Source organism: Ixodes scapularis, unplaced genomic scaffold (genome assembly GCF_016920785.2).
Source record: "Ixodes scapularis isolate PalLabHiFi unplaced genomic scaffold, ASM1692078v2 PGA_scaffold12__126_contigs__length_90152505, whole genome shotgun sequence".
Classification (NCBI taxonomy): domain Eukaryota; kingdom Metazoa; phylum Arthropoda; class Arachnida; order Ixodida; family Ixodidae; genus Ixodes; species Ixodes scapularis.
In genome coordinates this window covers 17,331,928-17,354,217 of record NW_024609838.1, presented here as the reverse complement: position 1 = coordinate 17,354,217, position 22,290 = coordinate 17,331,928, and the positions used below count along the sequence as shown (strand labels likewise).

The window sequence follows — 22,290 nt, the reverse complement described above, 5'->3', positions numbered from 1 at the left end:
TCGTCACGAAACTGTATCCTCAATGGAAATTCAGCCTCTTTATTTACCGGCACTGATTTTGCTGGTTCATTTGATGGCTAGGTGCTCTGTTTATGCCATCCTATGCAAATCAACATAACACTTTTATTAAACAATGAGGGACTTTATTATTGTTCCTCATTGTTTGATGGGAGGGCACAGTCTTCTTATACTCATTGTTAAATTTGAGTTGAAAGTCGAGTTCTAGATATTCTAGATATCCAATTCTTTGGAATGTAGATATTGCAAAGAAACATCTTTGGAATATCTGGATTCTCCTCCCACTGCCATCATGTCTTGTTAGTACAGACCATGTTAACGTGGATATCCTACTGTATGAACAACATTTTGGGGACGAACTGAATAAATGCATGCATTTTTATCTTATAACTACGGACAACTCACATTATGGGACCCTTTTTTGTGGAGGGAAACGGAGGTGTCCATATAAACGAGGCATCACTGTATGCTGTAAAACCCTTTGTTTTCGCGGCCCCTATTTTTCGCGAATCGGTCACAGAGGGCATAATTGTGGCCGCTAAATTTCGGGAATTCCAGACACCTGCATTGAAACTCTTAAAGGGGCCCTGCAACAACTTTTTGACTGGTTTTTAGTTTGCAGCGAACCTGAGCGCACTGAACGTAGTAACTTAATGAAACTTTTCTTTTCTCGAATTTCGCTTTATTTTAAAAGTTATAGGCGAATTAAAATTACAAAAACAAGCAAAAAATAACCTCCTTCATGACGTCGTTGGTTGCATAAGTGGCCATGAACTAGAGGAGGGGTAGTGAGCTCAGCGAGCGCTCACGGCTGCCGCACTCCGTATCGCCGGCTCAAGAGGTCGCCACTAAAGCGTGTGTGGATAGGCTGTAGGAAGTGGGCGGCCAGGGCAGCTCGCATTGCATTTTCTGCGCGATTTAAGACTAATTTGGCATGACACCTCACTGGCCACAAGCGACAGCAAACACAGAGTAAAGATCAGTTCAGAGCGGGAGCCACTTCGCGCTGCCATACCGTCGAACGGCCAAATCGCCAGCCAAACCTGGGCCGAAGGCCTTCGGAATGCTCGGAACCGGTCGGATCCTCGAGCCGGTATACGACCGCGGCACCGCTGCGTACATCTGGGACCTTTCTACGCTCGCCGCTCGTTGATGCCTCATCCCACTACCACTTTTTAGTATGCGCCGCGTTTTCCACCGCTTGGTGGTAGGTATGTCTATGGGTCATTTGCGAAAATTAAGTGCTTTGCGAAAATTAAGTGCTTGCAAACAGTAAGGGTCTTACAGTGAAGTGTGAATCAAAACCTCTTACCCGGTTCCTTGGCTGCATCTGTCGCAACGTCGACACAAACCTTGTCACCTTCTGAATGCAGATCGCACCACAAGCCAGGAAGAAATTGAATTCAGCCGACTCACCACCACTGAGCCTGTGGCCACCGAGCCCACAGAGTCGTCCTCTCTCACGGAGTTCGCTAAGAAAGCAGCCCTGGACTAGAGCAGAACCGGACTTCTGTGAAGGCGACGACTTTGGCCAGATTGTTTTGCCCGCAATATCCGCGTTTCCCGCCGTGCTGCTTTTGAGGCGCTGTTTTACAATACCAAAAGCGATTTTGTGTTCCTCAGTCCCTTAGGGCCATCTCACCAGTCGTGCCATCTCTGTGTGTTGATTTTACCGTACTTACCGTATTTTCCGATGTGTAAGTGGCATTTTTCTTTTTAAGAAAGTCGCACAATGGTGCGACTCGTATGCATTTTTTTTTTTTGCTTTAGACCATAAATCTGCAAATTTGCCGCGGGGGTTAAATTTCTCGTTAGATTTGTTGACGAGAATGTTGGAACCGGCTCCTGATTGTGCACGTATCGGGATCAGAATACGCATATGTGGGCTTATCTATGCAGTTTCGTCGCGCCGACCAAAGAAAAGAAAAAGTGCAATTTATACAAAGGTGCGACTTACCGTAAACTACCGAGCATCTGCCCGTTCCACAATAAGCCCCCACCCCTCAGTTTCGTAACGCTCGGAGAATACACAAAGGAGATATCTTTACATATTGTTGACCCAAGGAGTGCCCATTCCTCAGTTTCACATGATTATCTCCAAATTTTGAGTGGGCGCTTGCTCGGGTTTTTATAGTATACACCGTATTTTCCGGGCTATACATATTTAAAAGTTTAAATTTTAATGATGTGGACTATCTGCGAACTATAGAAGGATTTGGTTTTTCTAGGTTGTTGACTGTGACAAGATGTGAAGCTTTTTATGAATAGCGGAGTGTATTAATGTTGATTTACGTATGATACAAGCTTCTTTGTGAGCTAATACAACAGGCATTTGTCAAGGTGTGCTGTGTATGATAATTTTTACGTTCAGATTAGGCACTAAGTGTGGACTATGCACGGCGTGCGGATCCTGCACCGAATGCGGGCTATCTAAGCAAACACTTTTATTTTTTGCCTCAAGTTTGCCTCTGTGGGCTATGCACCGGGTGCCAACTATGGTCCGGAAAATACGGTACTAACTTTCTTGTGAAAACGGTCGTTTATGGGGTGTTACAACTTATAAACCGGAAAATACGGTATAAATCTGTGTAATACGTCGAAAATCAAAATATTGTTGATATCGGCTAATTATGTATGATTTCAAAGTCTGACATGCTTTTGCTGTCAATGGGAATGAGTTTATGTTCTTGTCACTTTTATGCTCCCTTGACAAATTCCAGAAAAAAAACGGATTTAGAAAGAATTTACAAATTTTGTGGATGTTGAAATTGAAATTTTAGCTGTTGCATTACTGCCACTGATTGCTTTGTTGCCAATGGCATTTGACTTGGAGGAAGGTGACGCATTCGCGCTCGTTTCCTGTGAATGTCGCGTTAGCTAGTTTCAAACTGGTATTAGTCTATTTATTGTAGTACATCATCGTCAAGGACTGTAAGACCGTGCTGCCTCTTTTAAGTCATTTTGTCGGCATCTAGATGCAGTAAACTATTCCTATTGAGTAGTAGGACCTCCTGCTTTCTGTAAACGTATATACTACTACTACATTAACTTTGGTCTCTCTAAAGTTGTGTTTTCTGACTTTTTGTTTCTCAGTCGATTTTTGTGGCCACCAGCAGAGAAGGGCAAGCGTGGTGCAATGAGTATGGCCTGAAAAAAAAGAAAGTTCCCGACTTTTGGAGGTTCAGCTTCTAAATAAAATCAAGAAAGGTAGCCGATAGTTGGAAGGCATTTAGAAGTCACAAACAAATGTATTGAGTGAGCTGTGATTTTTACCCTGCATATTCATTTTGCCTGTACTCTTTACACCTTTACACCTGATGATTACTTGTGACATAAGTATACTTTTGTTCCTAATTTTTTCTACCAGTAGAATTTTAAGTTTTTTTTCTATTCATATACCTATACACTCTTCACTATGCCATAAGTCCCATTCTTTACGTGTGCTGCTTGTTTCTTTGTAAGATGTTCCATGTTGTGATGTTTAATGTCTATGCAGCTGGTAGGTGCCATGTTGTTTTTACTTGATGCAACTTTTGCACCGTCACGAGACCATGTTTCTTTTTTTGTTTTCCTATTCTACACAATCTAGTTTGTTATATTGCTTTTAAGGATAGTGCTATCACATACATGACATGAATTTCCAAGCTGCTATTATACATTTTGTGTGTTGTAGTTCTACTGTGTCGCCGAATTTACGTGTAGAAAATGTCTCATCCGACAATGTTTTGTAGACGTGACATCACAGTAATATGTATGTACCAATCATCTACTCCTGTGACAGCTTCTTTTTTACGAAGTAAAGTTTAGATTTTGCAGACTGTCAAAATGTGCTAGGTTTTTTTGGCACTATAAGACCATACACCACACAATGACACTGCACATTTGAAGTGAGGTGAAACAAACTGTGAAGATAGGTGTAGCAAACATTACGAATCAAGAGAATTCTCTTGAAAGTTTGTAGTGGACCTTTTGTTGGTCACTTTTCTGTTATACTATTCGAAGTTTGAATTTACTTCTGCACACTTCATTACTGTTTGAAGCTGACAGGAATTGTTTTTTTTTTTTTTGTTATCACATTGAATTGGTAGAACAACAAAGTTGCTGCATATTATTATTTTTATTTTGAGTTGTGAGCACATTCGTCGAGAGTTAATAACCTGGACAGACTTATTAACATAGTTTACAAAGGCACCATTAGTGAGTATGCTCCAAAGGTTCTCTTTTTTTCTATATAAGGCACTTTCATCATCTTTTTTCTTTTATAAATTGCACTCTGTAAAATATGTACACTCATCTTCAAAAGGCAAAAGGTAGTTATTTTGTCATTAGAATGGTTAGTAAACTGCAGACCTGATTTTATTTTAAAAAAAGAAGTGAGGTTTAGATCTGCAGTTTGCGTTCTCTTTAGGACAATTTCAATAGTTCAAAAAGGATCTTCTCTTCCATAGACTTTCGGCCGGACACCTCTTCATGCCCAGGGTTAGAAGATCAATCTGAAAGATGGAAAGAAAAAAAAGTACATTGGACAAATTAAACAAGTAACAACCACATACGCTGAATTACCTTTATAGTTTCGGAAACATTACATAAAAACTACAATAATGAATTTTGTAACTTTCAGATATCTCCAGAGGTAATATTAGTGAAGATCGCCGCCAGGCATTAGTCATATTCACGAATAGACGTCACTGAACACTCCTTGAAACCCCAAGGTGGGCTGTGAAACCGCAACAAACGCGAACTTCGCGTTCCGCTAAAGCGCTAAGCTTTAGCAGGGCTCTTTCAAAGACACGAGAATAGGGAGTTTTCGTAGATTGCGTTTCCCCCTCCGCTAAGCCCTCCGCAAACCGCTACGATAGACTGAACTCTACAGTCAAGGCCATGGGCGCGCAAGCGCATTAACGGTTTCTTCGTTGCGGAGGGCTTAGCGGAGGCGGAAACGCGGTCTACGAAAACTTCCTAATGTTCGCTCCGTCGAGGCGCAAAAATGCGTACCAAGAGTGCAACTGCAACATCGCCGCGAAGCAGCACATAACAGATTCTGTGTTGCCTTAGCCACGATAGTGCGGGAAAGGGCAGAATTTTAAGGCGAAAGCCTTACTTGTCCCCTTACGCGAAAAGGCGTCGGCGTTGTGCCCGAAAGATGGTCATAAAAATACGTCATCAAGCACGCCCCGCTCAAGGTCAACGGGCGGACGAGCCTCGGAAATAAAAGACAGAAAAGCACAGCAACGCAGATGCTGCGTCACGGAAGGCGGCGGGGTTCGCCGCGCCTGCGCTGTGGGTGAGTGTGATGTCACCGCCGGAACGCCGTGCGAAAAAGGAAGACGTGGCGCGCTTCTTGAAGTAATGCGCTGCGTGTAGGAATGCTTTCGCATTCCTACACGCAAGCAGTCTTCAGTGTGTCTGCCGAATTTTTCATTGTTTAGTGGCAGTGATGGGTGACCAAGTGCTCCAAGCTAGGTTCGACTACATGTATCACTTGGCCAATAAGTGATTAAATTAAATTTGAGGGAGAGGTGAAACAATGATTTTAAAATACATCCATCTGAGAAAAACAATGTAGCGATGCAGACTAGTTGGTTCATGGTTACAAACTGGTAGCAGCGGGCAAAAAGTATGCAAAGGGAGGAACTAGCCATATTCACCGAGCCGACAGTTTGGCCAGACTGGCCGATCTGTCAATGGTCGAGCACGCGAACATGCACTTTCGCTGCGGTCTACCACTGGAGAGCACGTTCCTTTACACCGCCCATGTGGCGGGTTCGAATCCCGGCCGAGGTGCCCGCAATAGGACGGAGGCTTATTGCGGAGAAGACGCCGTGTAACCGAGCTTTCGGTTGCACGTCAAAAGATCCCCAGGTGGTCCGAATTAATCCTCAGTCCTCCGCTGGGGCGTGCCAGATGCCCGCCGTTGTTTTGGCACGTAAAACCCCAAAATGTTTACACCGTGTCGCACGCATATGTGTCAGCCGAAATTCGACATCATTTTGGACATACGAGTTAGGAAAGGAGGGTGATAATTGTGTCAGTCAAGCATCGGCGTATTTACAAAAAAAAAAAAAAAAATGGCACGTGATGTTATGACGGTGTGGTTGTTTACCTCGGTATTTTCTCTTCATTAAACGTTCCGTTTAAGTTCGACGCTCGTCCTGTCCATTCCTCCCTTCGCATGTGTATATTAATGCGAAAGCATTAACTGTATCATGGAGCGAGCCGGCGTCATCAGCTTTGAAACCATGCGAAACGGCACCTTAATGAAAACGCGCGCAAAGCGACACAACGACATTTTTTATACTTCGGTCCCACTGGCTGGCGCGCGTCGACGAGGCTCCCATTGGCTACTGCGCGTGTTTGTGTGGTGTCATTCTGACTCGCACTGTTATCGCTGATCACCGATTTGGTTGTATGGCGCGTGGCAATATATACGCGCATGGAATAAACCAAGGGGTTCGTTCTGCTGGGAACTACGTTGCTGTCTGTTCCTTCCTCGCGCCGCAAGGCACACGACAGTTTGAACGATCGCTCACCCGATGGCGCTGCGTGTCCGCGAGGCAGCGGCTCCAGTTCCACGCCCAAGGTCAGCGCGTTGTACGTCGCAGATTAAAAAAGGGAGCGAAGAGCGGCGTGCGTGCTTTCGCATTCACAACTCGTAAGAAGTGCTTAGGTGTACCTCGAGCCTTTTTTTTGCGCGCTGCTACCAGTTTTTAATGAGAAAAACAAATATCAAAAATGAACGCTTTCCTGAAAGATCACAATCGACAATCGAAACACTGGAGCTGGGAGATGGTTCCACTCGAAGGAGACGAGTGGTATAAAAGATTTATAAACCTACGGTGCCTAAAACGCGTCTCCAACTTGTGCGTTTACTATCTTAGTCCGTCCAAGCATCGGAAGGCGTCCCGAAGTGGCAACAAATGACGTCACAAAAGCCCGATGTCGGATGTTGCGATCCTGGCGGTTGTGCCTAGAAGTTCTCGAAATAAAGCACTAGAGCTTCCCTGGACTGTCAAGCTACAGAGCGACCTGCAGCAGCTAGAAGCCTAGAACAGGCGTCTGCCGGACCCACCACCGCTGCTGTGATGCCGCTAGGATCGCTGCCGGCGAAATGACACTTGTATGACGTCATCAAGCGGAAATCGAGGTACCATTTTTTGAGATTCGGTAAACAAACCAGTCCGAGACGCGTTCCGGCACCATAATAAAACGCGCTAAAATTTATATATATATATATATATATATATATATATATATAATACATTTTAAGCTTAACGACACCAAGCGGCGAAAGCTCGAACTACGCTTGGTGTCTGAAAGGGAAGTACGACTTCTGCCACCTCCCCGACTCGCGGAGAGAGGCAGGAGAGGTAGCGCAACTCCTCTTTCGGACGCCAACCCTAGTTCGAACTTTCGCCGCTGCGTGAAGAATAATGACGCATGCGCAAAACCCTTGAAAAAAAAAAAAAATATTAGGTTTCGTTTTTTTTTTTTGTCATTCAGTGTATCTTTTAGGCACGCAGTTTCTTACCTCACATAAAAGCCTTCACAACACGGGCACCAGCAGTCACATTTACATCCGTCCCCTCTTCACAATTGCTGAAAGAGAAAGAAAAAACAATGCACACGGACGAAATGTGTACATAGTCGGGGGGAAAAAAAAAAGGATGGGACTTATAATTATCGTTTGGTCACGCGGTTCTGTGAATTCTACCGATCGAACGCGCTTTTAAAGAACAAGGACACTCGGTTACGCGGGGAACTGCGCCGGAATTCAACGCAAGCCAGGCAGGCTATCGGCTAAACCTTATGAAGGATGAATGTGCTCGAATCGGAAGAACCAAATAAAACCGAAAAATTTTGTCCTTGCGAGTAGCGCAGCTAAGCCCGCGCGCTTCTCGACGGAGAAAATGTGCCATATAGCGCTCTCACTGCTTCCCTGTTTGATGAAACCGCGAGGATCACGGCGCACATTTCTGTCTAAGACGAAAACTAGCTTTAGCCGCGCAATTTGTGGGGGAAAAAATCGGTTGTCACATAACTGTTTTCTTCTTATTATTATATAAGCTCACACTTCCAGATAATTGGAAATTCTTACACGCGTCTTCATGCTTTTACTCTTCTTAACCTCATCATGACTTGCACTTTTCATCTTGTATGACGAAGAGTGTTAGGCTCTGTGATTGGGTACTATAGTCCGTTGCAACTCTGGAAGGTAGGCTGAGGGAAAGGAAGGTCGAGGAGGAGGAAGCAGACGGAACGCTGGAGAGAGGAGGAGGTTTCCCCCCTCTCCTCTCCAGCGTTCCGCCTGCTTCTTCCTCCTCAGCCTTTCTTTCTCTCGCCCTACCTTCTTGAGCTGTAACTTACTATAGCAGTATGTCTGACTACCTTCTTTTTTCCTTTTGCTTTTACCTACGATAAAACAGACACGCAAAAAATGCTTCTTGTATGTACTTCGCTTCAGGTTATGTCCAGGCGCAGCAGACGCTACGAGGTAATGGAACCAAGCAAGCAGCGTCAAAAGTGCAAGTCACTAGGCCTTTTCTGTTTGTGTTCTGTTTGTGATTGGTTCAGCGATGATAGTACACGTACAGAAACTCGACAAACACTCGACAAACCCGACAAAACAGGGTTCGCTTTAGACGTCTGTCTGTCGGGAGGCACTCACTTGATCGAATGACGTTTTAGCGAACGCCCACGTTTCATCGAACGACACTTTAGCGAATAGTCGGACGCCGCGAAGCGGCGTTTTCGGGTGGGCCAAGTGAGTTCATATTTTTGTAATGAGTTGCTGTAGACTGTCGCCGCGAAGCGGCGTAAAGCGCAGCGCGACGGATGGGTTAACGCGCGCCCCCGTTATTCGCTAAAACGACCATTCGCTCAAATGTTGCCGTTCGCTAAAATGTCATTCGCTCTTGTGATATGGACCCCTGTCTGTCTGGTCCCATCAGCTTGTAGCTTCCAGCTGTGTCTGGAATCGTCTGCTGCTTGCGCAAGAGTGGCGGTGACGTCAGAACGACGCCGAGCTCTAATTGGCTGATTTAAAAAAAATAGTGGGTAGACCTGAAGGCATCTAGGCCAATCAGAGCTTGGCGTCGCTCTGACGTCACCGCCACTCCTGCGCAAGAGGCAGACGACTTGCTCTCCGGATAGGCAGAGGCGATGTAGAGCGCTTCTGACAGAACCATGGTACCACCATCGGCCAATGACCGGCGGCACGCCTGGCGAATTCGTTCACCAACCCTATTCTAGCGATCAATGCAATTAGAAGGAACTATTAGCAGCTAATCGCCGAAACCATTAGGCTCGTTTATAAACCGGACCGACTCATTCGGATCGGTGTCACGAATCTGGAACAATTGCCTTCTTTGTTCGGCGGAGCGATCGTCCATAGCCGGCGAACGGGGAAACATAATGGCGGACAATTACTCGTCGTTGTTTACACGACTGCTCGAACATCGCCCAGAGGCTTTAATCGGCATTTTTTTCGTATGGTGCTGCCCTTGTTTGTGATATCATTTCTTTTTTTTTTCTTTTTCGAATCGAAAGTAATGCCGAGCTAGCGCGCACCAGCATTTTTTTTTTTTTTTTCTCAAAGCACGCGATGCGTATTATGCAACGACGCCAGCGTTCTCATTGATCATGGCGGCCTGGCAACACGCACGTTGCCTTCAATGGTTCTCTCTTTCCTTGTCCGCGTTGAATTCGTGCTTGGAGATGATTGACTGAGGTTTAACGCCTTAGTGGACTTTCGGATACCAATTACCTTGCGTCTCGCTTTTATGTTTCTGCTTTTTATTTTTTTATTTTTAAACATGATGAACGATTTTACGTGTTTCTGGAGCATCGTTATCTCTTACGGTGTCGACCGTAAGTGTAGTATTCCATGTTTCCAGACTTTTTTTTTTATTCCCATGATTCGGTGTTTTTCGGTGTCGGATTTTTTTGGCGTCCGACAATGAACCGGCGTTTATCGGGGTGTTTCTGTCCCACTGCTCATACGTTATACAAAAGACGCAACGGTCTCTGCAGGCACGATGACAGGATTATTGGCGGAAATACTCCTCAAGCACGTTCGAAGTTGGAAGCAACGTCTCTTTGTTCTCGTGAACAAAGAGAGGCTCGCTTCCCGACGTGCGTTTCAACTCCCCTACGTTTCAACGGGTTAAACGTTCAGTGATTTGCGAAACGGCTTTCAAACTCATATCAGCAGATTTTTTTTTTTTTTTTAATTATACACTTTATAGTTACGAGCGCAATGGCTGGGCATGGTAAGCTGTAAGCATAGTTACCGGAGCTAGTCGACGAGCCAGGCAAGCACTTAGCTACTCCGAAATGTGTCACAAATTTTAGCGCCGCGCTATCGTCACACACGACAGTAAACATGTAAAATGTCACGTTCATGTGGGCCAGCGTCGTTTAGATGCTTGGGTCAAAACGTTGTCTGAGACCTTGTTCTTTGTTCGTTTGGCTTCTTCGAATAGCCCTAATTACTATATTTACTCTAGTAGTAGACACACCGTATAGGAACAGTTTCTGCGCGTCCACTCTCCCACGAAGCGCGCGGATAGCCAATCATCGCCATCGACAGAAGGAACTCGGCGACTTATGGGACAGAGGGAGCGTCCTCACGCGAAGATGCTATCTGCGCTGATCGCATTACCACGGTGAATAATTTCCTGGACCTCGTCATTGGGTACTTTTTTTAAACTATGATGATTGGCTGTACTTATGTGTGCACTGCGGGAAAGCAGACAGGCATTACCCGTCCATATACAGTGTGTCAATTACTCGAGGACATACGTGCTCTAAAAAGGCGTGAGCGTGCAGTGCGTGTGTGTGCTTTTTTTTTTTGTGTATATGTGATTCTAGTACGGCGTTTGGCGCAGAGGCTTTAGGCACCATTACCTCTGTTTCCTTGTGAGTATCACACAGGTTTGTGGAGGTACCTGCCATAACGCGTGGTGTTAGGGAATTCTCCGGACTGCATGCATGCATTTTTTGCATTAAAAGAACAACTGAGTTTACTTACCTGCGGAACACGTAATGCACAAACCACGGCTAAAAATAGAAGGTTCATAGTGAATGATCAAGCTCAGAATGCGCCTAGACCTGATAAATGTGGTGTGCGGAGTGAGAGGCACTTGTGACATGTCATGGGCATTGTCCCTGCGCATATCCCATTCTTTAAATCCACTCGTATTTTGAGCTTCGTCATTTGCTGGGAACCTCCTATTATTGGCCGTGATTGCCTGTCTCCGTGTTCTGCGGGGAAGTGAACTCACAGACGTTCTTTTGTTAGAGTGTGCTTTTCCTAATTCCAGACTCGAGTTAAGGTCTTCCACAAGGCTGCACGAAAAAAAAAAAAAAAAAAAGAGAAATAGGTTGTGTCACTTAGTGCTGAACTCACCTAAAGCTACCTATTGGGCTTCGGTTGATGTTGCTGCGTCAAACTGAACGGAACGGGCCGGTATCCCTTGCTGGCGCCAAACGGCTGCACCGTTAGCAACGGCTTGGAGTGAGCCCTCCTCACAACATCCCCCGACGAATTCCTTTCCCTGGCACCCTGCTTTCCTCGACAAATCTCGTCGCTCATACTGTCCGAGTCATCGAGCGACCTGTACCTCCCTTCTTTTGGCACGTCCTTCTTCTTCTTGTCGGGCACGCTGTAGATGTAGTTGGAGTGGGACTCGTAGGTCCTTCCGCTGCCCGTCCTCTGCAAGGACTCCTTCTTGCTGAAGACGCTCATCGGATGGTCGACTCTCCGGTCGTCGTACGACGAACTTCGTCGCCTCGAAGGGCTCGAACTCCGGTTCCGGGTTGACCGATTTCCCGCCTGCGAAGCCGGCGAGAGTGAGCGACGATCCCCTTTGGATTCCGCTTTGCCGTTGCACTTGTGCAAGTTTTCCTGGTGCAGGACGCGCGACAGCTGATCGTAGATGCTCTTTTTGACGGGTTTCTTTCGGTCCGGTTCCCTCGCGACGGCGGGGTTGTAATTCTCGAGGGAATTCCGGCACTCGTCTCCCGAAGATCTGCCGCCTTCGGGCTCCGGGCGCGGAGGGCTGAAGTTCCGGTGATCTCCGTTCATGTGACCGTCGGAGTCCCGTCTCTTTAGCCATTTTCCGTTTTCGTTCGGCGTGCTCTTGTGGTTGCCGTTCCAGTTCACCTCGTCGCCGTTAAAAATGGGGTCGGCGTCCCGCCGGGAGGTTTTCTTCGTTTCGAGGCTCAGGATCCGAAGCTGTTGACGTATGTCCAGTTTTTCCTTGTCTCGCTGTTTCCTGAACTCTTCTTCGACGCGATTCATCCAACGGATTTCTTTCTCTCGGAGTCGCTCCTTCTCGGCGACTTCCTGGGCCAGCCGTTCCTCGAGGCGTTTACGTTCCTCTTTACGCACCGTGCTCATGTAAGAAAACTTCTTGCTCTTTTTGTGGTCATAGCGGGAGGCGTGGCTCTTCGAAGACTTGTGATTAGAGCTGGAACTGGTGTGCACCACCTCGTACTGCGGGAGGTACATCACGTGACCCTCCCTTGAGAACGTGAACGAAGACGTCCGCCTGGCCGAATCGTTCTTGGATGACTCCGACCAGTGCGCGATTATGGGCTTTTCCTCCGCCTCTGGAGTCACGGCTTCCTCCGAAGACTTCTCGAAAGTCTTTCTCAGCTCCAACTCGCCTACTATGTTCAATGAGTTGGGGGCACTTCGACTGAGGGACCAGTTGGAATCGATGCCTCGTATCTCCTCTTGAGCGTCTCGTGGCCGAAGTCCGAGGGCTTTCCTAATGTTTCGTAAGCTGTTGAAGTTCTCCGTGGTAGAAGCCAACCGGGGACTCTTTCGAAGCCTGCCTCTCGGTCTGCTGCTGAGGTCAGAGGAGTCCTCCGTTCTTAAAGTCGTCGACGGAGTCGACCAGGGGAGGAACATATTAGTCGGCAAAGTAAATTTGGCCTGCAGACCGAGCATGCCAGGTTGGTGCTTCTCCTGAAGACCTGAGGTAGTTGGGTCCACGCTGCCCGAGTCTGAATCGTCCATGAGGTCCGCCTTCGGAACCCAGTGGTCGTCTCGAACGCCATCCGGTGGTGAGGCCCTGCCGACGCCTTCCGATCTTCTGCCGGCTCCTGGACCGAAGGCAGAGTTGTCAATCGCGTCATGTATAAAAAGCGGACTTCCAGCATCGGGAGAGATGCCCGAGTCTCCACACCGATCCGCCATGACTCTTCTGGGAGCCATCACTCGACTGACTCTTCTAATTTGTTCTTCTAAAACGTCACCGTCGTCGGTACTGGCTTCGGATCGTAATCGCTCGTTTCTCCTTAGCTGGGGACTATCCGTTGCCCATAGCGCCCTCCAGGCGTCAGTGGGTGAAAACCGAGGTATATCCATCTGTTTCCTTGGAAGAGTTGGCCTTAGTTGAATGTTCACGTTGAGGTCCTGATCGGAACCGCTAGAGAGGGAGGATTTGGCTGAAGATGAAACTCCGCCGCTGAGGTTGTCTAAGGGCCACGGGGCCTTGGGCCACGCCGGAACTGGGCTCCTGTTGCGTTGTCGGTCTTCTGCCTTCCTGTTTCCTCGATGAAATGGTTCTGGTTCCAGTTCAACTGGAAATATATGATTCTGCATTCGACTTGAGTCGTTGAGGATGTACTCGATCACTTTAGATTCTCCCTGAGAGTGATCGTCGATGGCTGCCAGGCTTCTTGAGGAAAGAACGGACTCGTCCGCCTTTGACGGTTTCTCCTGACTCTTCTTTGCGTTTCCATTTTGAACGAGGCCGTCTTTTAGCTTCAAAGCGTCGAAGTTGGAAAAATAATACTGCTTCTTAGGCTGCGTCTTCGGACTCTTGGCATCGCCGTTGCAGACAGGAGGTGTCTTCGCGCTTCGACCATTTTCGTGGCCATTTTCTTCGACCGCTTTGTGACCGTTGCAAGCTCTCCGCTTGGCAACCGCAAGGAGTTCTTCTTTGAGGTCCTTGGTTAACCTCAAAGGACCCTGCCTGGCAGGGGGCTCCGCCGACGAAGCAGACCTCCGATTCCCAGGGTCTTCGATCTTCCCGTTCGGCTGTTCTCCCTTGGAAAGCTTCCACTTCTCGACATTCCTCCTGTTCTTTTCGTAACTACTGGCCGACCTGAAGGCGCCATTGTCGTCCGAATTATAGTCCGGGGGTGGAGGCGGAGGCGGCGGCGTTGGTGCCGGTGACTTGCTCTCGCTACGACGCCCCTTAAACTTGGAGAAGGCTTTCTTGGGCTCTTCTCTAGACCGACCGTTAGGCACCCGATCTAAATCCCTGGGTAGGGTGCTGGACTGTGGTTGCGGCGGTTCTGGAGCTTTGGCCTTCTTCCTCGACTTTATCTTGGCCTTACTCGGACTGATGGCAATCACGCTACGACCGGTAACGCCATCGTCGTCCTCTTCCTCGTCGTCGTCATCATCATCGTCCATAACGCTTCTTGCCAAGTCCGGATCGCTGTGAGCTTTCCTACTCAGCTGTCCCGGCTCAATGTCACTGTCTCCAGCGTCGGACAAGGACCGTCTCTGCTGGAGAATCTTGGCCAAGTCGGGGTTGTCCTGGGCATCCGAATCCTTGCTGACCAGCCTACGACCGCTGATGGTCCCGCCGTTCTGAAGGATGTTTCCGTTTTGTGTGGTCCTGAGCAAGCGGACACCATCAAACACCGGCTGGGGAAGGACCCTGTTACCAGGGCTGGCGTACTTGTTGAGTCTCTTGACGGCTCGGTAGCCGTTGCTCTGCTCCTTGCGGTTGGCGCTGATGAGAGATGTTGCCCTTGGGCGTTCTTGCACGGCTTGGGAGTGAGAGTTGCCCATGTCGAAGGTCTGTCCGGACGTACGACGTCACATCAAGACCCCGACAGCTGCGATGGAAAGAGAACAAAACGAAAGGTTAGACAACTTCAATACGCGAGCGGTTTCACATGTCACTCTAGTGGACCATCTTGGGGCTCGCCCTGCCGGAACAGAGCCAAAAATAAGCAGATATGTTCTTAGTCATTGCCAGACATATCTTGTCCACAACCTTTCTGCTGCTTGAGTATGGCCAACTGACCAGAAAATGTGTTATTTTGGGAGCAAGGTCGCTAAAAGTCGGCAAACAGAAATGTGTGGGCAACTATAGTCTGTTGCAGGTTAGGAAGAGCCCCTTACGAAGCTCATTGCATGCCATAGTGGTGTTTTCCTCCACTCATTTTGCGATTTCTTTTGCACTCACTCTGCTAAAGTAGAAAGAGTGGAGGGCACTCCGAGAGGAGCTTGTCCGGCTATTCTTAACCTGCAACATACTAAAGTCTTGATTTTCTTATTCGCCAAGTGGAATTATGGCCTTATAAATCAACCTATTAGTTCGGTACTTCGCTAAAACAACCAGATAACTTGTATTACGTATAAAGCAATCAGGTCGCGTATGCCATTCGGAGGAATTCCGAATGACAACTATTTGCAACGAACCCGGCAAACGAGGATGCATAACACTCCGGGCATAAGCAGACGCCACCACGGAATAGACCCGAAGACGAAAAACGAGGGGCTCGCGTCCATCCGACCGCGCAGGTGTAAATTGGCGCGGCCTGGCGGGCATAGCGGCAAACGGGCATTCGAATGCACGACGAGGTCGAATGAGTTCCCAATGGCATCTATCCGGAACGAACCCGGCAAACGAGGATGCAGAGCAGTCTCCGGGCATACGCCACGCATCGCACGCCGAACCTCTCGAAATCCAGTCCATCAGAGATGGAGAGGGGGGAAGAGGAAGACGGTTACGGGGGCAACTTCCGCCGATAACGTCGAAGGACTCGAAAATGGACTAGGTGACGAGGAACGTCCGAAGATGTCGGACCCCGATAGGCGGGCCTGAGGGGCATCGGGAGAGGTCGCGAGCATCGCCGACGCTAGCTGGATAGCAAGGCGGTAGAGTGCCGAATTTCATGCTTCACCTACCACCGAGGGCCTGCGCGGTGCAAGTATTGGACACCAGCGCTACATCGGCGTATGGCTGGAAACCACGTCTTCAATCAGTCAGGACGCAAGTCCCAGCGTGGGCATCCCAGCCAGCCCGTCTGGCACCGTTTCCCAACGAGCATTACGCCAGCAAACGGCGACGTCAAGACGGACGCTCTTTGCGGTGACTCTATACTTCGTTTCACCTTTAAAGGAATACTCCGGAGATTTTTTTTTTTTTTAGCTACCCCAATTAATTATATATTCGCAATCACCGGCCTTGAACCCTTTTCGGTATGCTATTTAGTATCGCGAAACTCAGAATAGTCGTGGTGACAAGTATCGCGAGACTAAGAAAAGTCGTTGTGAATCGGCAAGTGAAAATGATGCCGAAAACCAAACATCCTAAAATACCCGCGCTTTTCAGTGCCGTGACGTCGGTGGAAGGAATAGCTTACAGGTCGAGCGGGTAGTCTTAAATATAAACTACGCCGAGCCTTTTTTTTTGTTTTTCGCGTTGCTGCGCGGGTGCCGGAGCGCGAGCTTCAGAAGCATTCTTTTTGACACCAATAAACTGCCTGTAATCGGTTGGGAAGAAAGTCTACAGTTAAAAAAAGTGAACCCCTGCCTTCCGCTGACGTCACTTTTCCATTGTTGCCTGCAGACACTTTCACTTTGAAAAACACGGCGAAGGCCAAAATTGTAAATTCAACCACTTCGCGATAAAGAATATATATATATATATATATATATATATATATATATATATATATATATCAGGGTGTCGAACCATGAACCGAACCGAACCGAAAACCGGAACCGAACCGGTATTTTTTCCGGAACTGAACCCGAACCGTTATATTGTTATCGCGATGAACCCGAACCCGAACTGAACCGAAAAAGAATAACGGTTACCCGCTCATGTCAAAACGGTTCGGCCACGCGCTGTTAACAATGAATGTGCTATCAATGCCATTTGTTTTTTAAGTGCCGTCAACTGACACACACCTCGCTTACATATTTTTCTTCTCCACTCAGTCTTAGGAATATAAACGCTGCATCCATGAATCTTGACAAACGCTGCATGCATGAATCTTGACATAGGAACCAGTATTGCGCTGGTCGCGGCTTGCACGGAAAAAAAAAAAAAAAATTGGAAAACTGTGCAAAAAAAAAAAAAAAAAAGAAATCGCGTCACGGGATTTCATTTTCCTACAATCTCGTAAATCCTAAATGCTGCTGTGTGCTCATTTCATAACACGTCTCTAGAACGCGCGAGTCTTGAAGCTTGCTTCCATCGGAATGAGAAAAGAAAAGACTGTGCAGTTTGATAATAATGCATCCGGTTTCGTATAGGCACTTAGAAGCTAACATATTTGTGAGACAGCGAACTCTTCTATTTTAATATTTATCCTATTACGTCCCTCTGGCGTTACGTTCGGTGAAGTGTTTTTCATATTCTGTATCTTGTTTAATAAAAACTTCTTTAAGGGTCTAATTTGAGTTACCGGAGGCTAGTTCAAATAAAGAAAGCTGTATTTTCTCCCCACGTTTCCTTCAATTGCTTACACGCCGAGGTGGCGGGATAGTTAGCGAGTTCTAATTGTAAGTGGGTTTGTAATGAGGTCGCGGATTTTACAGCTACTGCGTCGGACCCAATTAGATGAAGTCCGAATGCGTAAACGTCGGTGAGGTACCCTTTGAGTGCACATAAAGAAACCATTCCTGGTAGAAATCCCTGAGCCTTACACTACGATGTATCCCGTTTCGTATGTGCTGATTTCAGATGTTTTATTTGTAATTTATTTTGATGTTTCAATTTGTCATTTATAATTTCCGAACCGGTTCGCGAACCGGTTCAGCGCCCCGAACCGGTTCAGCGCCCCGAACCGGTTCGAGAACCGGTTCGCGGATCGAATTAATCGAACCGGAACTGAACCGGAACAAAATACATTTACCTGAACCTGAACCATAACCGAACCCGTATTTTTTTCGGTTCGACACACTGATATATATATATTGTGGCCCAATGTTTGGGTTAATATTTGAACGATGTGTTGTTGATGTGTTTGCCAAATTTTAGGCAAATCGGGGACTACGAAGAAATCGCCGCCACGAGCTGACGAGACCAATCAGACACTGTCAAAAGCGCACCGTCATGGTGTTCGTCATGTTTCTGTACGTGTTCTATCATCGCTGAACCAATCATAAAAAAAAAAAAGCCCAGCGACCTGCGTTTTCGACGCTGCTTGATTGGTCCTGTTAGCTCGAAGCGTCGGCTGCGTCTAAGCTTCGGCGTGTTTGCCGCTTCGGGGAGCCACTTACAGTGACGTCATGCGCAGGCCTTCTCTTCTAGGTGGTACTGGGGAAACACGATCGCTGAGAGTCTTAAAAGAAACCCTCTCCCCCGGCCCCTAAGGATGAAGAGAAAGCTGTCTCCCAGAAAGGACCAAAGCTCTGTAATTTGGCAAGGGACGCGGTGCACAGAATGCGGCGCAATAACCACAAACCACTAATTTACGAGTTTTTTTTTTTTTTTTGTATTGGAAGGTTGTTATTAACACTAATGTACTCCTGTCGTTTCAACCGCGGAGGACGCCTGGAGCTACCGAAGTCGATGCCTTATGAGTGTCACGTGAACTTCGGGCAGGGCTCCGAATCACGTGATAGTTTCACGGCCCTGGATTGGCTGGGAGGATGCCTTTGTAGCGTCCTCTGCGACCCACCCCGAGACGAAACGAAGCTGTATTCTAGTGGAAAGTAGTCATTTCAGACGCCAACCTAAATAGTAAAAATAACAACAGCAAAAAAAAAAAAAAAACAAAAAAAAATTAACGCTTATGTTGTGTTTTTGCAAACTGTGTCTTTCTGAAGCTTAGCGCACTCGGAAGATCAATCATCGTTTTTTTTTTAACCGATTGGCATACAGAAGAAGGAAAGCCGATACAGTGATCCAATGACCACGGGTCTCAGTGGCCAAAGGGGGCAGATGCTCTGTTTCCACTGAAAATGCAGGACGATTTGTAGGTGATATCGCTTACACCATATGTATTGGTTGAAGCGACTGAAGGAAAACCAGTAATTGGTGGTTTTGACGCCTTTCGGGACAGTATACACTAAGGGGGGGGGGGGGGGGGCCTTCTGCTAGTGTAGAAGCACTGACTTCTTCGAGATACCAGGCATTCGGCCACGCTCACTCTCAGAAATAAGTGGAAAATCAGATTGTTTATTTTCCCCCCCATTTTATTTGAAACTTTATACTCCGTTCACCATCAAGCTGAGACTGCAACTAATTCGGCAAGCACGAGATCATGACATTCTTTTCAGACCGAGCGCTATCACTAGAAAGACACGTCTGAAAGTCGTGAGTACTAAGGTAAAGATGGTAAACATTGCGCTTGATGGGATGAACAGCTCAGAAAACGTAGACGAAGACGTAACCCCAACAGGACAAAGGTCTTCGCTGTCGAAGAATGAACCCCGAAGCAAGAAGAGTGAACACTTTCCTTGTTTCTTAAACTATCGGTGACTAGATAGCCCTATGTTTAAGAAATGTGATTAGGTGGCTATAGTTGACGCTGAAGAGTAAAAAAGATATTTGAATAGGGTGTATTTGTTCACGCGACCGCGAGTATGGTTCATCCACCGCCGAGGGCTCACCCCGCAGAACCAGAGGTGAACGTGCCGAGCCGAGCCTTTCTCCTATCCGTAACATTCAGGCTTCAAAAATAATAAGAAAACAAATACTCCGGATGGTCTCGGTCTACATAGCGCTCGTGTAGATTCCGCCATCAACCCCCTCCTCTTGTCACAACAGCTACCCACAACGTCGGCTCATTTCCTTCAACTTCAACGAGAGCGATGACAACAAACCAAAAATAAAACATAAACATAACGTGCAGAAACGGAACACGAGAAACCAAACTCGTCATTATCCTTTCCGTACACTTTTGTTTTTGCCTCAGCCGAACATACACATATACACGCACCGGCCGTCATTTCAAAACACGGAGGCTGGCGGGGGAAAGCCAACGAGGCTCCGCATTCCGAACACCCCCTAAAGACAACCGAGCGAATGAAGCAGGACCAAAAAAACAAAAACAAAAAACACACAAAAACGTAAATACGAAGAACCAAGTAAAAGAAGACAAGAAATAGGAGGAGAAGCCGAACTGCCAGCCGTGCGCTCACGAACGTATATGTATACGCATCCGAAGTTGCCAAAGCAGACAACAAACAGCCGCCGACAAGAAGCCAGCTACTCCACGTCGATGGACGCCGCGTGTGTAGGATACACGCGCTGTGCAAGCAAATAGGAAGATGGGAGTTTGAGCGCGTCGCGGCGATGCTGCAACAACGCGGGCATCTAATGCGGCGTAGGTAGAGCCGCGAGCAGCGGCGGCCGGCAAGGTCGTCGGTTCCTCTTGTATCGGTGGTGGGGGCCCCTGAGGTGGATCGGCGGGCGATGAACCTCCCGGCCTCGTCGTCTTCTTGTTGTTCTTGTGCTTCTTCTTCCTCGGGGAAGGGGGGTTCCACATCCCCCAGCCTAGCTTCTTCGGGGGCGCAGGGGAGGCTTGCGGAAATGATGCCGCGCTGCCGCCCGACGCGCTTGCTTGTTGTTCTTGCTGCTGCTGCGCTGCTTCGCTCAAGAACGGGAATACTACCGGAGTCTTCGAGGGGACTTCTGCGTCGGTCTTCTTGTCAGTCTTTTGTCAAGGCGACGCCGCCGCCGGCGACGTCGCCTTGACTCTGGAGAGAGGCCCTAGCGTTTCGAGAAGCTTGAACCACTTGAAGGCTGAAGAGGGGCCCTTCTTGGACAGTCGGAAGCGTTCGCTGATTGAGTCAGTTGGGTCTCATTCCCATAGAGGTTTCGGGCATCTGTGAAAGTTGCTCTTGGTTTTATCGAACGCTCTTTCGTCGCCTGGACGAAGGATCAAGGCCCTTTGACAGGGTAGCGTTTTACGTTGTGACACGACTGCAGCTTACCATAGCAATTCTCAGCGTTGCGTCGGTTGAAATTACTGGGTCAGCGCGTAGTTGTGTCTCGACGCAAGGTCCCATAACGTAGCCAAACGCTACTGCGTGAATGGGCCTTATCTCTTGAAGAGAATGGCGGGTACACGGCAAAGCTGGCTATTGCTCTATGCGGAGAGTAAGTTCGTCTGTTTCTAGGGGGTTGTGGTGACGTCGCAACGCCGAGCTCTGATTTAAGGATAGTGGGTATACACCTCTAGGCAGCTTGCTTAGAGGTCTACCCACTATCCTTCAGTCAGAACAAATCAAAGTTCGGTGTTATGACTACACCACAACCCCGTGCAAAAGAAACACGAACTTGAGCTCGGCATAGGGACGACACTGCGCTATTCGATTCGAAGACCCTATTCGCGCACCCTTATCTTATCCGATAACTATCAGTCACACGGCTCGTATGTCGTACAAAAGACGCGGAGTTTTTCTGCGGACATGACGACAGACTTATCAGCGCGGACACGCCTCAAGGATGTTCTAAGCACGATGTTGGCGGACAGTGTTTGTGTGTGACCAATGTTACGGGATGCCGTTCGAATTAAACGGCTTATGAATACATTAAAACCATAACGAGACAACCAACATTTGAAATTTGTTTGAATTAACCAGATGTACGAAATATCCGAGCATTAATTATCAACCGTGCAAGAAAGAAGCACACCTCAGACAGTGTCTGTGGACTGCCTTTTGAATGATGCCTTAGCTGTGTGGTCGCAACTTCAGGAAGGTTGCTACGTATGTGGGGCGAACGAAATCTGGGCGAAACACATATTAACTTTGTAGGCAACTTTTTTTTTTATTTTTTCGTTCCCGCAGTTGTTCATTCATCTTCTATCGCCGTTTTCCTGGTACTGCCGCGTCGAAGGTGCGGAAATTGCCGGGCAATAAAGGGTAGCGTTACTTCCTGGTCCGATCACTAAGGCTTTCGCGAACTTTTTCTCGAACCTTCGAACTTTTCGCAAAGTTCGACCAAGTTCTACTTATGGACTGTGTTGCCCGACTCTGACACAAAAACTTGAATTTACGGAAGCAAATAATTTATAAGGTAGTGTATTTTATACATTTTTTAAAGATTAATAGATTTGTTTAAAAAGAAGAAAAAAAAAGTCGTGAAAACTACAATAATGCGGTATGTGCAGGTGCGTTATATGGCCTGGAGGACATAGTATAGGGGATAATCGTAACGATCAGTCGGCTAATAAACTAAAATGTGTTCATAAACGCTTTAATTATTGAAAATAAACATATGGTTTCAATTAGAAATTTGCCGAGCGTCACCGAAATCCTCTAAATCAATCAAGCAC

General features: G+C 47.4%; 2 protein-coding genes across 3 annotated transcripts in view; one reads left to right on the top strand and one right to left on the bottom strand.

The window, feature by feature from the left end:
* Nucleotides 1-3,844, top strand: part of LOC8038923 (protein wntless) — a 30,367-nt gene extending 26,523 nt beyond the window's left edge. For both annotated transcript variants that reach the window (XM_029983575.4, XM_029983574.3), the window contains one exon: nucleotides 1,392-3,844. In XM_029983575.4, the coding sequence (XP_029839435.1) occupies nucleotides 1,392-1,513 (122 nt within the window). In that variant the 3' untranslated portion in view covers nucleotides 1,514-3,844. The remainder of the gene's footprint in view (nucleotides 1-1,391) is intronic.
* A 344-nt stretch (nucleotides 3,845-4,188) lies between these two features.
* On the bottom strand, nucleotides 4,189-14,833 carry LOC8038924. Its single transcript, XM_029983576.4, has 3 exons — nucleotides 11,426-14,833; nucleotides 7,547-7,614; nucleotides 4,189-4,511 (listed from the first exon to the last, which is right to left on the bottom strand). The coding sequence occupies exon 1, from the start codon at nucleotides 14,831-14,833 to the stop codon at nucleotides 11,432-11,434; it is 3,402 nt and encodes a 1,133-aa protein (XP_029839436.2). The 3' UTR covers nucleotides 4,189-4,511; nucleotides 7,547-7,614; nucleotides 11,426-11,431.
* Between the last annotated feature and the right edge of the window lie 7,457 nt (nucleotides 14,834-22,290).